This window comes from Xenopus laevis, chromosome 5L (genome assembly GCF_017654675.1).
Source record: "Xenopus laevis strain J_2021 chromosome 5L, Xenopus_laevis_v10.1, whole genome shotgun sequence".
NCBI classification, from domain to species: domain Eukaryota; kingdom Metazoa; phylum Chordata; class Amphibia; order Anura; family Pipidae; genus Xenopus; species Xenopus laevis.
The window spans coordinates 158,443,483-158,458,957 of record NC_054379.1 but is presented as its reverse complement, the minus strand read 5'-3'; the positions used below and the strand labels follow the sequence as shown (position 1 = coordinate 158,458,957).

The following is a 15,475-nucleotide window of genomic DNA, read 5'->3' as shown; positions in this document are numbered from 1 at the left end:
AGCCATACTAATGTTCACTACCCATTGTTGAAAAGGCAACACCACCCATAATTTAGAAGGCAACACAGACCCAAATGTAGATGAGTTACAAAAATGTTAATGATGTTTGTGTCATGGTATAAAAACGTGTGTATTAATAAGAGAGGCAGATTCTTTTTCCGGAACTGCCGACTGCTGTATTGCTGCTCACAGTATTGGTTCACCTAATCAATGAAGCTTTGGGGCAAATTTACTAACCGGCGAAAATTCGCCAGCGATGGCTTCGCGCACATCGCAACACTTCGCCGGGCGTAAATTCGCCTGGACAACGTTAATTCACGAAGATCCAAAGTTGCGCACAGGGTACCGAACGCTGGCGAAATTACGCAAGCGAAATCACGCTCAGCAGTTCGAAGTTACACTAGCGTTGGTTAATTAGCATACGGCGTGCAGTTAAAGTACAATGGATTTATATGCTGCAGCAAATACATTACACTACACAAGGCCAGGGAACCTTAGTAAAACTATATCAAGTTGTTATATTGCCCTACACATGTGCCCACAGTATAGTTTAGGTGCCATATGTTAGCAAATGTAGGGGGAACCCCAAAAAAAATGTATGATCTTTTTCAGTCTATCACCCTTTAAATAGGAAAAAACGCCAGCATTTTTTGGGACTTAGAAAAGTTTTCAACTTTTTTTTTAAGAACTCTTATCTACTCTATTGCACTTCACCTGGTCTGAGGTGGCGAAGGCAAGTCTGGCGATTAAGGTAACGGCCAGTAAAATCAATAACTTAGTGCATTTGCGTAGTAACGCTCTTTCGCCAGACCGAAAATCCGCCTGGCGTTAGAGTGCGAAGATGCGCCAGAGTCTATCTCCTTGGCGAAATTACGCCAGCAAATTTTCGCCAGCGTTAGCCACTTCGCCCTTTAGTAAATTTCCCCCTTTGTCTTCTGAGTTTGAGCATTATCCAGGTGTCCAGGTGTGATACTTTGCAAGGGAAAAGAACCGGACTTCTCAGTATAAAAAGTATTTTAGGAAAATACATGATTATATGCAATAGCACAAGGCTTACCTGCATAACAGCCTGTGGTACAGTTGTAGTACTGTTCTCCACTTGCTGTAGGATGTTGACTACAGTTATGATGTTGCTTGGTTGAGAAGTTATGTTTTCCCTCTCTGTCGTCACCGTGGTGCTAAGGTCTTCAACATACAAGTGCAGTATGTCTGTCCCAGCTGGGCCTGTCAGATTCTGGGAAATATAAAAATACACACATTTTTTTCTTTGGCGCTTTATATTCAATAGCATGTAAGACATTTGAACTGTTGTATTGCACTGCTGATGGCATTTGGTTCTTTTACAGTGCTGAACATGTTGCCTGGCATTTCCCGTTCGAGTCAACAGGAGCCGGGGGAAGCAAATATCTGGCTGAAATATAAAGGCTGTGCTATTAGCTTGAGCATGTATGGCAGATTTTGACTGTAGGTTGAGGAGATACACCTGAAAGCCCAGCTTGAAGGTCATTTAGGGTGAGATTTAGGGTGAATATGTAGCTGCTGTCCTAGATATTCTGTGTCTGAATCACTGATACACTGATAGTTTGCTCTTTGTCTATCTGTACGATCTGTATGATCAGACATAACAAGTCACCCATTCATATCACCATATCAGTTATAACAAGCCACCTGATACACATGTGATTACTGCCCAACCCTAACCCTTACACTAATAGACAATATAATAATACAGACAGAGTTGGGGGGGTCCGGGGCCCACCGTTCTCCAAATTTAAGGGCCCACTCCTCCTACTGCAACCATACCAATACCAACCATACCAAAAGAACAGAGATACCTCAGTGCTCCATGGCCTCTGAGCTCCTCCCACTTAATTTCTTTGCCGCCTCTGGACACCTCCTCTAATGAAGCATCCAATGATATGATATGCATTAGGAGGGAGGAGCTCGGCTCACTAAAAAAAAGACAAATGTAAAATTTCCAATTCTGTTGCTGTTAACGGTATTTGTAATTTCTTACCACAATGTCATTGGCCAATCTGTTGAGACTTTTCAGTACGCAGTTATTGGGCAATATGGGCTGCCAACCAGTCGGAGTGCAGGTGAAACTCTTGTTTCCAGTTAGGTTAATATTGTCATCTGCACAAGGGACTGTAATTATGTCGCCTATCGCTCCAATGCCTGGTGGGTTTTGGCACCTGATTGTCTCTATAAAAACAATAATTCGGAATCAATAAACAGAAACTAATGATCTAGTTTGGGGTACAGAGTAATTGTCTGGCCAGGATTTAGGTCTACCAATTCTGGTGCAAGTTTGACAGTCAACAAAAATACTGAATTATGACAAAACGTCTTTAAAACTACAGTATATAATTCAGCTTACCCACTATAACTTTACCCACTATAACTTTACCCACTATAACTTTACCCACTATAACTTTACCCACTATAACTTTACCCACTATAACTTTCAGTAAATGTATAAATACATATATAAAACAAAAGGTATATAAAGTGCTTAGTGATGTCATCAGATATAATCAGATCTTAGTGGTATAAATTCTGTCACATGACTCACTGAAACTTGTGTATTAGAATGAATGTACCCCCCTTTGTTAAATATGAAGGGATTAGAAATTAACTCAGAGTTCCATGACCTGCAGAAGGTCTCAGATTTGTTCAATAATAGAGTTTAATTCTCCATTAAAGGCTTAAAGGTAACTTTTAGTATGTTATAGAATGGACAATTCTAAGCAACTTTTCAACTGGTTTTCACTGTTTTTTTTTTTTTTTAGTTTTATAGTTATTTTCCTTAATCCTTGCATCTTTCAAATGGGCGTCTCTGACCCCTTTCTAAACAAACAAATACTCTGTAAAGCTACAAATGTATTGTTATTGCTACTTTTTACTAATCGGCTTTCTATTCAGGCCTCTCCTATTCATATTCCAGTCTCTTCAAATCAATGCATAGTTGCTAAGGTAATTTGGACCCTAGCTACCGGATTGCTTGAAATGCTAATTGAAGTGCTGCTGAATAAAGAGCTAAATAACTAAAAAAGCTTAAAAAATTAAAACCATTTGCAAATTGTCTCAGAACATCACTCTCTACACCATACTAAACGTTACTAAACGTTATTTCAAAGGTGAACAAAAAAAAAAACAACTTAAAACAAAGCAACATATTAGCTTTAAAAATCAGTTTTTTAACTTCAGCGTGTGCACTTACCTGGTTGGCGAAGAGTCAGTTTCATGGTGCGGCTGTTAACAGTATCACCCAAAGAGTTTTTAATTGTGCAGAAGGCCGTGTAATCGTTACAGCCAACACAATTGTAATTCACACTGAAACAGTTGCCATTTAATATCATATCTAGGATGAAGCACAACAACATAGTAAGTGTCTGTGATCATAAGATACCCTTGTCCTGTTAAAAATCTGCCTATAAGTTAAATAAAACTTAGAATGTGAGCCTCCTGGCCTCACCAAACCAATTAACTGTCAATGGAAAGGTTGCTACACTGTTTACATGGTTTCCAAATTCTTTTCTACTACAAGTATGGGACCTGTTATCCAGAATGCTTGTTACCTGGGGTTTTCCGGATAATGGATCTTTCCATAATTTGGAACTTCATACCTTAAGTCTACTGGAAAATCTTGTAAACATTAAATAAACCCAATAGGCTGGTTTTGCCTCCAATAAGGATTAATTATATCTTAGTTGGGATCGAGTACTAGGGATGTAGCGAACTGTTCGCCGGCGAACTAGTTCGCGCGAACTTCGACTGTTCGCGTCCGCCGAATGTTCGCGAACGTCGCGCGACGTTCGCCAATAGGCGTTCGCGTCAAAAATCGTTCGACCATTCGATTCCTTCGATCGCTAAAATCGAAGGATTTTCGTTCGAATCGAACGATCGAAGCCATTGGATTGAATGAAATCATTCGATCGAATGGCTTCGATCGTTCGATTCGAACGAAAATCCTTCGATCGAACGATTAAAATCCTTCGATCGTTCGAATCGAACGATTTTCGGATGTTCGAAGTTCGCGAACAGTTCGCGAACTGTTCGCATTTTTTGCCGGTGTTCGCGAACGGCGTTCGCGAACACATAAACGGCAGTTCGCTACATCCCTATCGAGTACAAGCTACTGTTTTATTATTATAAAGAAAAATACAATTATTTTTAAAACATTGGATGATTTGGATAAAATGGAGTCTATGGGAGATGGGCTTTATATAATTTGGAGCTTTCTGGATAACGGGTTTCCGGATAACAGATGCCATACCTGTATCTGGAGTTACAACTGGGCATGTGTCCACCTTTATTGCAATTATATATATATATATATATATGGGATGACTTTGACGTAGTTGGCCAGATTAAATATATTGCAATATATGGACAAACAATCCCTGTTTTGTTTAAAGGGTAAGGCATTTTTCAGTAGCAGTATGCACAAAATGTCTCTGTCTTAAATATATTGATAATGGGTTGAGTGCTGATGACTCTTGTAATTGTCTATATATATATTTATATATATATATTTTTTAAACTTTTCTTACCTGTTGTTCTTCCTACTGAAGGCTGCAAAGTAGCGGTGTAACCCGACATGTCTGAACCACAGCAGCTGAAGCTAGTATCTTTGCCACTTTCATAGAAGGTTTCCACTGGTTTGATATCAATCAGGGAGCTTGGAATGAGTTTGACGACATTTACAGACTTTTGGACCGACTGTACACTCAGAGTTTTCGATGAACAATAAAAAATACCTGTTAATAAAATAACCTACTGTTAATCTGGGCTGATGTTTTGTTCTTTGTATGGGAAATAAACATATCTGAAGGTAAAGTAATGACCATGTGCCCCATTTTTTATTCCTGTTTCCAGATGGAAATATCAACCATACCTGCAGGGACAAGACAAATAAGACCTATTGTACCCACCTTTCCAGCTCGTGACTGCACTTGGAATATAAAGTATAGAGGTGAAATTTGAAGCAGTATAGCTGATGAAAGTGTTTTGAACAGTCGTATTAATGGCGCCGGAGAAATTCCAGATAATATCAGATACATTCTTAGAACTTTGACATGCTAACCATATTGATCGCCCTTCGGAAATGGTGAGAGCACTAGCTGGAGTCAATGTTAACTGAGCTCCTGGAAACAAGGAGAAAGAACGATCAGCATTTGCATCCTGAGGCAGGAAAGAACAGCTGCCCCCCATATCTGCCAACCATATCCCCACCACCATGCATCTCTTAAACTACTCAGGATAAATGGTATTGAGAGCTCTTCTACACTGCTAGTCGCACAAGTTCTGTTCTTAGGCTTATGGATCACCTTAGGCTTATGGATCACATGCTCCTATAGAGCCCTTAAGGGTTTTTGCCCACTACTGCTTTCCGGTGGAAAGTGGCAGCACACAAAAAGGCCTGTTAGCCCATTACTGCTCCCAGTGTTAGCACAAGTTCCTAGGTTGACTGACATAGATGGGTGACAGGAGACAAATCACTTACTAATGGGCCAAGGGCCACCTGTCATCGCTCCATGTGCATCAGCCTGGGCATTTGACATCAGCGGTGTTCCACTGGTCTTAAGGGTTGTAAGTGAGTCTTAAAGAAACATCACTCTCTTAAACAAAGAAATTAAATATATGTCCTAAAAGTGTATTTGGGATCAGCAATTCTTTATTTATTGCTGGTGTATAATAAATCTTCTTAGTACTTAGTGATGTCAATACACCAGTGTATGGCCACACTTGAACAAGAAGAAAGGCAGCACTGGTTAAAAAAAGGTAATTTATTGCAACAGGTCACCAACCCAAAATCGCCTGACGCGTTTCGGGAACACCACACTTAATCATAGGCTTATAGATTCATACGTCACTTCCTTAAACACATCAGTACTTAGTGATGTCAATACACCAGTGTATGGTCACATCTGTACTTAGTGATGTCAATACACCAGTGTATGGTCACATCTGTACTTAGTGATGTCAATATACCAGTGTATGGTCACATCAGTACTTAGTGATGTCAATACACCAGTGTATGGTCACATCTGTACTTAGTGATGTCAATACACCAGTGTATGGCCACATCTGTACTTGGTGATGTCAATACACCAGTGTATGGTCACATCTGTACTTAGTGATGTCAATACACCAGTGTATGGTCACATCTGTACTTAGTGATGTCAATACACCAGTGTATGGTCACATCTGTACTTAGTGATGTCAATACACCAGTGTATGGTCACATCTGTACTTAGTGATGTCAATACACCAGTGTATGGTCACATCTGTACTTAGTGATGTCAATACACCAGTGTATGGTCACATCTGTACTTAGTGATGTCAATACACCAGTGTATGGTCACATCTGTACTTAGTGATGTCAATACACCAGTGTATGACCACATCTGTACTTAGTGATGTCAATACACCAGTGTATGGTCACATCTGTACTTAGTGATGTCAATACACCAGTGTATGGTCACATCTGTACTTAGTGATGTCAATACACCAGTGTATGGTCACATCTGTACTTAGTGATGTCAATACACCAGTGTTTGGCCACATCTGTACTTAGTGATGTCAATACACCAGTGTATGGCCACATCTGTACTTAGTGATGTCAATACACCAGTGTATGGCCACATCTGTGATTAGTGATGTCAATACACCAGTGTATGGCCCCATCAGTACTTAGTGATGTCAATATACCAGTGTATGACCACATCTGTACTTAGTGATGTCAATACACCAGTGTATGACCACATCTGTACTTAGTGATGTCAATACACCAGTGTATGACCACATCTGTACTTAGTGATGTCAATACACCAGTGTATGGCCCCATCAGTACTTAGTGATGTCAATATACCAGTGTATGACCACATCTGTACTTAGTGATGTCAATACACCAGTGTATGGCCCCATCAGTACTTAGTGATGTCAATACACCAGTGTATAGTCACATCTGTACTTAGTGATGTCAATACACCAGTGTATAGTCACATCTGTACTTAGTGATGTCAATACACCAGTGTATAGTCACATCTGTACTTAGTGATGTCAATACACCAGTGTATGGCACACATCGGTACTTAGAGATGTCATATTTTAGAAACTATTCTTAGTGATGGCATTTATGCCAATTGATACTTACATAACAGTGATATGCGGGTCAAGAAGATCTCAACCTGCACCTGACCCTAACCTGCAAAACCTTAACCCTAAACTACAAAATATTGCTATTGTGGGACCTGCTCCCGACTGTTATTCACGTCCTCTCGCTCTGTACAATACATCTGTGTGCCTCTGGTTCCAAGACAGGGAATTTTTGGGAGCAGTGGGGGAGTGTACTTCCCCAATGTGACCCGGACCCAACTCTAACCCGCAATGGTTGGCCAAATTTCAACCTGAACCCGCCCAACCAGTGGTCAAGCCTGAGTTTTGGGTCAAACCGCACATTACCATTACATAAAAATAATAGTAATGTTTGATCTGTTGTAGTATAGGATATTAGAACTACCATTTAGAATTTAATCACTTACCTGGGTTTAAATAGGTGACACTGATGACTTTAGAGACCTTAGCTTCATATGGCGTGAAACAAGTACACGTATAGGTTGCTTTGCTTCCCTCGGTGCACTGGTCTGGACTGGCTTGCACCATGTAATTCCAACAAGTAGCAGAAGCGCATAACTGGGACCTGTCTGTGATGAACAGTATTTAAGATATGGTAAGGCATTCAGTAAGATGTAAAATATTGCATCTTTTTATGGGATGATCTCACCCATTCCCACTTGTCCTCAGTAATTGGTAGCAATGATGTTCTAACAAAATACTACATGATCCACAGAAGGAATCTCACACCAGCAGTCTCAACTCTATGGGCCTTAAATCAGACAACCTAACCATTAAATGTGTGTTGAGTCTGGAAACATTCTTGCTTGCATTGTGGACCTGTCTTATTATATCTAGATTTTGGGAGAAGGTAGATAAATGTCTGGCCAAACACCAAATCCCTAGAGGCATGTCTCATGAAATGAGTTGAAAAACAGTTCTTGGCATCAATATACCCTTCTGATACTTTTAGACTATAAGCTATTCTTTTAGATTGTAAGCTCTTTTGGGCAGGGTCATCTCTACCTCTTCTATTAGTTATTGGTGGTCTTTATGGGTATTCCTGTATGTTTTATGTATACACCTATTTATTTACAACACTGTGGATATGTTGGCATTTTTTAGATATTTGATAATAATAATAATAATTGCTAGGAAAGTAAATATCCTATCCTAGAAGCTCACTACAGCACCTACTTTTGATAAACAAGGTCCACCCACTCTATAGCTGACCTACCTGAGCAGAACATCTGTTGTACATGAACTTCTCGCATCCCCAACTTGAGATATTGCCTACCGACTATACCATGCCTTAGACATGTCATCAAATGAGTTGTACCTACCCCACAACCTCACTATTTTTATCTCTATTCCTTCACTCCATGTTAAATTTTAAGCAAATAAATAAAAGTTTTTTTTAAAGAGGGTCAACAGCAGTGGACCAAAACAGTTGTGCTAGCCACCTAGGAGATGGCAGGAGATACACTTAAGATTTCAAGTGTATCTCCAAAATAAGCTTGAAAGTCCAGCTTGCAGGTAACTTATGATGACATTTTGGATAAAATCATAGCTGCTCAAGATATTTATGGAACCTGTAGCTGAATGACTGCTATATTTCCTATTAAATTAAACCATGTTATGAGCTAAGGGTAGACTTGAAGCTCCAAGGTTGATCCTGAGCTGAAAACTTCTGATACCCCCTGATCTAAGGGGCTTAGAGCAGAGACTTTTGAAGAACTTACTGAGCTTCATGTATATGGAATGTAAGGGCAGAGACACACATGGAAATTCAGGGAGATTAGTTGCCTGGCAATAAATCACCTCTTCTTCGGGCGATTAATCTCCCCGAACTGCCTCACGAGGAAACTTCGGGCGATTTTGGAAAATGAATCATTCCGAGTGCCATCCTGCCGGCGATTTATATTCTAGCCGACGGGAAGGCAGTTCGGGGAGATAAGTTGCCCGAAGAAGAGGCGATTTTGTCGCCGGACGACTAAATCTCCCCGAATCTCCACGTGTGTCTCTGCCCTAAGAGGTAGACTCAAGTTTCACCTTGACTGCTTTATGTGTCAATAAACTCAGCCTGAACAATACAATTTTATTGTAAGTCAAGTATACACTATACACAGATATCAGCCAGAGTGGGGGGGGGGGAGGACTCCATGCATATTTCAATTTAAAGTTACTGTTTGTTTCGCATTTCTTTTAGTTCATGTATTTAGGGCTCAGGGGTCACTTTGCCTGATTATTCTTTTTAGACTACAATTGGGCTCATGCTGATACATGTTCAATGTGGTAAAACCCATGCCAGTCGCCATATTTTTTTTACCCACAATGCACAATCCAAGAATTCTCCCGCAACAGTGGAAACTGATTTGCTATCAAAGGCAAATTGACTTGGTAAACAGTATTAAGATAAACACGAAACTTAATTTATACAACACTTACTGAAAACACCTTTGTTTGGATCAGAAGAACATGTAAGTGAAAGAGAGTTAATGTCCCCATCTGTGGAACAAGTGACCAAAGTATAGTCGGAGTTGTTGCAAGTAACTTGTACAGAATCAGGTCCCGTAATGGTTATAGAAGCAACGGTTATGTTTGTATCTACCAAATAAAGGTCAGAGGTATTTTCAAACATGCACTTGTAATTTCCTGCAGAGACAAAAGGTTAAAAATGTTTAAAAGAAACGTTTTTAAAAAAAAAACAAAAAACAACTGTTAAAATTGTTCTCAGGTCAGGGCTGTTCTTGGAGGTGGCAAAATGAGTTTTATAACTGTAGTACTGTGAACACTGTGGCCATTTAACCCATACCGAGCTACACTTCAAATAACCAGGGTCACAGATGTGCAACAAGGATATAAAATGTTTTTCTGACCATATGTCCTACTATACCTGTTATTCCACAGTCACACTCCCTTCCCAGAGACTATTATCCACTGTTACTATAGGCACCATCTCTCCCTACTATACCTGCTATCCCACAGTCACACTCCCTTCCCAGAGACTATTATCCACTGTTACTATAGGCACCATCTCTCCCTACTATACCTGCTATCCCACAGTCACACTCCCTTCCCAGAGACTATTATCCACTGTTACTATAGGCACCATCTCTCCCTACTATACCTGCTATCCCACAGTCACACTCCCTTCCCAGAGACTATTATCCACTGTTACTATAGGCACCATCTCTCCCTACTATACCTGCTATCCCACAGTCACACTCCCTTCCCAGAGACTATTATCCCACTGTTACTATAGACACCATCTCTCCCTACTATACCTCCTATCCCACAGTCACACTCCCTTCCCAGAGACTATTATCCACTGTTACTATAGGCACCATCTCTCCCTACTATACCTGCTATTCCACAGTCACACTCCCTTCCCAGAGACTATTATCCACTGTTACTATAGGCACCATCTCTCCCTACTATACCTGTTATCCCACAGTCACACTCCCTTCCCAGAGACTATTATCCCACTGTTACTATAGGCACCATCTCTCCCTACTATACCTGCTATCCCACAGTCACACTCCCTTCCCAGAGATTATTATCCCACTGTTACTATAGGCACCATCTCTCCCTACTATACCTGCTAACCCACAGTCACACTCTCTTCCCAGAGACTATTATCCACTGTTACTATAGACACCATCTCTCCCTACTATACCTCCTATCCCACAGTCACACTCCCTTCCCAGAGACTATTATCCAGTTACTATAGGCACCATCTCTCCCTACTATACCTGCTATCCCACAGTCACACTCCCTTCCCAGAGACTATTATCCCACTGTTACTATAGGCACCATCTCTCCCTACTATACCTGCTATCCCACAGTCACACTCCCTTCCCAGAGACTATTATCCACTGTTACTATAGGCACCATCTCTCCCTACTATACCTGCTATCCCACAGTCACACTCCCTTCCCAGAGACTATTATCCACTGTTACTATAGACACCATCTCTCCCTACTATACCTGCTATCCCACAGTCACACTCCCTTCCCAGAGACTATTATCCCACTGTTACTATAGACACCATCTCTCCCTACTATACCTGCTATCCCACAGTCACACTCCCTTCCCAGAGACTATTATCCCACTGTTACTATAGACACCATCTCTCCCTACTATACCTGCTATCCCACAGTCACACTCCCTTCCCAGAGACTATTATTCCACTGTTACTATAGGCACCATCTCTCCCTACTATACCTGCTATCCCACAGTCACACTCCCTTCCCAGAGACTATTATCCCACTGTTACTATAGACACCATCTCTCCCTACTACACCTGCTATCCCACAGTCACACTCCCTTCCCAGAGACTATTATCCACTGTTACTATAGACACCATCTCTCCCTACTATACCTGCTATCCCACATAAAGCATTTCCTTAACCCGTAGGTACTGTATATAGGCTTTTATTTTATGACTTGGAATTTTTTTTTCTGCCAAGGCCCATGCTTCTAGCTTATAACTGTTGCTCTCCAGAACCTTACTATATATTGGTCCCTGCCTTGTTCCCCCCCCCACATAAAGTCAGGTAAACAGTTAAAACACCCCCACTACTATAAAATAAGAGAAACTTGCCTGCATTATTCTTAGTCATGCCGGTTATGACCAAGTTGGACTCTGACGTAGAACTTGTTGTTTTGTTGGTAATTTCAAATGGTGCAATAGATGTAATTTTTTGTGTGTCATTAAAATACCATAGTACATTAGTAGAAGCAGAGTTTACAGTGCATAGAAGAGATACTCTATCTCCAATAAAGACGTTGACTGGGGAAACATTTAGGTTACTCTGTCCTGTAAAGAAAGACATAAAGTGGGTTATAAAACACAGAAGTTCATATTTATTACATTTAACTAAACTAATAAATGTGTTCGGATTGGGCACATTGTAGAATTTTACAGCAGAGGACTGGCTGTTCATCAGATGCATGACATAATTTAAAGTAAGATGAAAATATACTTTCCCCCACTGTCTTGCCACCGGTTTCCTAGTTGCACCTTTAATAAGGCCAATAAAGCCCCGGTACACCCAGACAGGCTCACTATCTGCCCCAATCCCTGATTTGATCATAGCACTCCACCCTGTTCTCAAGCTACTCTATAAACCTCTTCATTTCTCCAGTTAAGTCTGTGCCTTTTATCTTCTTTACTGTAAAGCTGACTAAGTGCTCTTGTTCCATGCTCAAACTGAACTACATTTTAATGCACTTGGAGAACAAAACCAGAAGAGTTGCACAACAGTAGTCCCTTTACTTATTTGCAAATGAATGTCTACTAATGTGCATCTATATTCTGATGTGGTTCACAGTAACCTTCCTGCATCTCTATGTTTGGGGAGCAGCACCCAGACCAACATTGCAATGTGGTGAGTGACAGTTACCCTTTATATAGTAAAGAGACTGTAATTGCCTTCAAGGAAAGGGCTTAAGCACCTGGGTCACATGGATAAAGTGGTGAGCATCATTTGGTTATATAAGAAGAGCCATATGGCACATGACCCACTTCTTCTGATGTCTGATATAATACTGTTGCATAATGAAAGGAACAGCACTAACAGACTGGCTTCTTCTGAATGTCAACATTTTGGGGAGGGATAAGCCTTCCATCTGCAGCAAGTTATCCTCTCCAATTTCATCACAAGCCAGTCCATGGCTCAATAAAATTGGCCCTAAATGCACGTGAGTGACTTTCCTGTAGATACACAAGACGTGTGATTACATGGTGATACATATCTGGACATCCAGCAAGCTAGAGCACCACTAACATTTTGGATAATAGATAATAATAGAAGCGTTCTTCTATAGATTGCTGCAATGCAGTTCAATTTCATTGGGATTCAACCCATATTTCTTGACACTATATTATTGCAACTGTCTACAGCTAGAGCACATTTTCTAACATTCTTCCAAGGTCCCCTATCTCTTTGTACATCTGTATATCCATGGACCATTAAGTAATCTAAAGGGTTCTGACTGAGGTTGGTGATCTTAACACTAATGTCTTTGTCACTGAATAGACTCTAGAGTCCTCTTCAAAACCTTAGGTTCCCTGGTAATGGAATACAGCTCATTGGAATTGTTAATGGAATACAGCTCCCAGAATGCTTTAACCCTTGAGTATATGCTCCGGAGAATTGTCGTTCAGCAAGCTGTTATTTAAATCAAATTGGGAGCAGAATCAGTAAATACTATTAATGAGCATGTCGGAGACCTCTAGTGACCAAACAGAGGTAAAACCACAATCTCAATAATTTCTCCAAGACATGCTATTCAATAAAAAATATATATTTTATTCACATCAGTAGTTAAAAAACATGTATAGTATTCCCTCTAACGCCTAACGCGTTTCATGCTTACCCAGCACTTAGTCATAGTGCTGGGTTCAGCAAGCTGTGCCTAAGAAATTGAGGAGCTCTACATAATAACAAATTACTGTTATGGAACAAGCTTCAGGCCAGTACATTCAGGTTATTGCACTGTAATACCACCTGAGCTTTAAGTCTTTACCTTCAATGACATTCTGAATGGCTGGTGTGGCTAAGCGGAAGGTTGCACTCAAGTTGGCTACTAAATCAGTGTTAGCCGCCTGGAGCACTGAAGAGTTGACTGCGTCTGTTACAATTGTATAGTCTGCTACAACACTTCCTGGCCTGAAATTGAAAGGATGGGTTAGCCAATCATGAGCAATCACAATCATGATAATAGCATAAAGGCCAAGAGCTAACACTCCACTCCCCCACCTCCTATTTGAGGCTGCTTGCATCACATCACTACTGTGCTGCTACTTTTACAACAGAGCAGATAGTCCTTACATTGACTTTGTCTTACTCACTGAATAACTCTTTGCTGTGGTCCCCAATCCCCACTCCTAGGTCTGAGCCTACATCTGCTTTCTTTTCTGATGGGGTCTAATAATCTGATTTAAGCCATTCCTCTGCCTTATATCTATGCAGAGAGTCACTTAATCCTGTTGATCACAAGCGTTATGAAAAGCTGCCCAAGCAGTAGAGTCCTCCATTATCTCTACCCTGCAAAACACTCTCCCTGCAGGTAACTCTTCTTGTCCCCTTTGCTCAGCAGGGGTAACACATTTATTTTCTTTTTATTAGATTCCTACGATACAATTCCTAAAATGTTTGACTTCTCTATGTATTAAAGCCCGTGAGAAGTGATGAGCGAATTTATTCCCCAGCCATGGATTTGCGAAAATTTGCCGTGGGAAAATTCACAGAGAAAAACACCCATAAGAAAAAACGCCCATTGACTTTAATGCATTTGGACAAAAAAGTCTCCATAAGAAAAAAAACCCATTGACTTTAAAGCATTTTGAGTAAGAAAAGTATAAAAAGTAATGCGTAAAAATGCCCATTGACTTCAATGCGTTTTGCAATTTTTTCGCAGTTTCTAGAATTTTGCAGTGAAGGAAAACGGGTGTTATGGGTACTATTCATGTCCAGCAGTAACTACAGAATGAAAAGAAACCTCATCTTATCAATTTAACATCCTCGACTGAATTCCTCTTACCTAAATCTCGTCACTCTCGCATACAGGTATCCAGGCAAAGATCCGTAGCTGGAATCAAACTACAAAACACAACAAAATTGAAATTAAGACAAATTAGCTTCTGTATAATGGCTAGTGAGCTGTAGCAACTGCCTCTTTTTTGCTTTCCAGACAGTCAGGAGATGCTGGGAATTGTTGTCCAACAGCTGTTGAAGCACTTGTAGTTGCCCTTCATTGTTCTAGATTTCCCCTCTTAACACAATATAAATTAATTAAAAGGACACAATCAACAGCTTTTGTTACTGCAAACCTGGGATAAGTCCTGAACTACATTAGCTGTGACAGTCATGGCAAATGGTTCCATAATTTCGGATTTACTCCACAATTCAGCTGGTTACATGGAATATTGGGGGTAAAACTGGGTGTGACTGAGCTCAGATCATCCTGAATTTTTATTTTCAGTTTTATGAGTTTCTTCAGATAGGAGGTTATAGCAGGTTCTTCACCCAAAAAGCGATTCAAAGCAACATTCGAACACATTTAAAATTGTATATAAAGCCAGGAGTCAAAGGCAGCAGTGCAGAGAATACAAAAAGCCAGACAGATATTTCTTCAATTAGCAATTACAATTACAAATAACAATTTACTAAGACTTATACTAGAAAGTTGTATCTTTTCTTTCACTGTACAGTTTTTGGCCAGAGGTTCCCTTTAAGTAAGAGATGCCTAAAATTAGACATTTGTTATATATATATATTTTAGCATAAAAGGGATTTTTTTTTTACATGAAAAATATTTATTCCAAGCAACTAAGAAAATACCC

At 40.2% G+C, this 15,475-nt stretch overlaps 1 protein-coding gene across 2 annotated transcripts in view; it reads right to left on the bottom strand.

The window, feature by feature from the left end:
• The window catches only part of adgrf1.L (adhesion G protein-coupled receptor F1 L homeolog), a 115,579-nt gene that overhangs the window by 8,512 nt on the left and 91,592 nt on the right, over positions 1-15,475 (bottom strand). For both annotated transcript variants that reach the window (XM_041563584.1, XM_018264059.2), the window contains exons 7-16: positions 14,674-14,732; positions 13,657-13,799; positions 11,729-11,944; positions 9,571-9,777; positions 7,551-7,712; positions 4,938-5,150; positions 4,557-4,763; positions 3,224-3,364; positions 2,018-2,205; positions 1,058-1,234 (exon numbers count right to left, since the gene is read on the bottom strand). In XM_041563584.1, the coding sequence (XP_041419518.1) occupies positions 1,058-1,234; positions 2,018-2,205; positions 3,224-3,364; positions 4,557-4,763; positions 4,938-5,150; positions 7,551-7,712; positions 9,571-9,777; positions 11,729-11,944; positions 13,657-13,799; positions 14,674-14,732 (1,713 nt within the window). The remainder of the gene's footprint in view (positions 1-1,057; positions 1,235-2,017; positions 2,206-3,223; positions 3,365-4,556; positions 4,764-4,937; positions 5,151-7,550; positions 7,713-9,570; positions 9,778-11,728; positions 11,945-13,656; positions 13,800-14,673; positions 14,733-15,475) is intronic.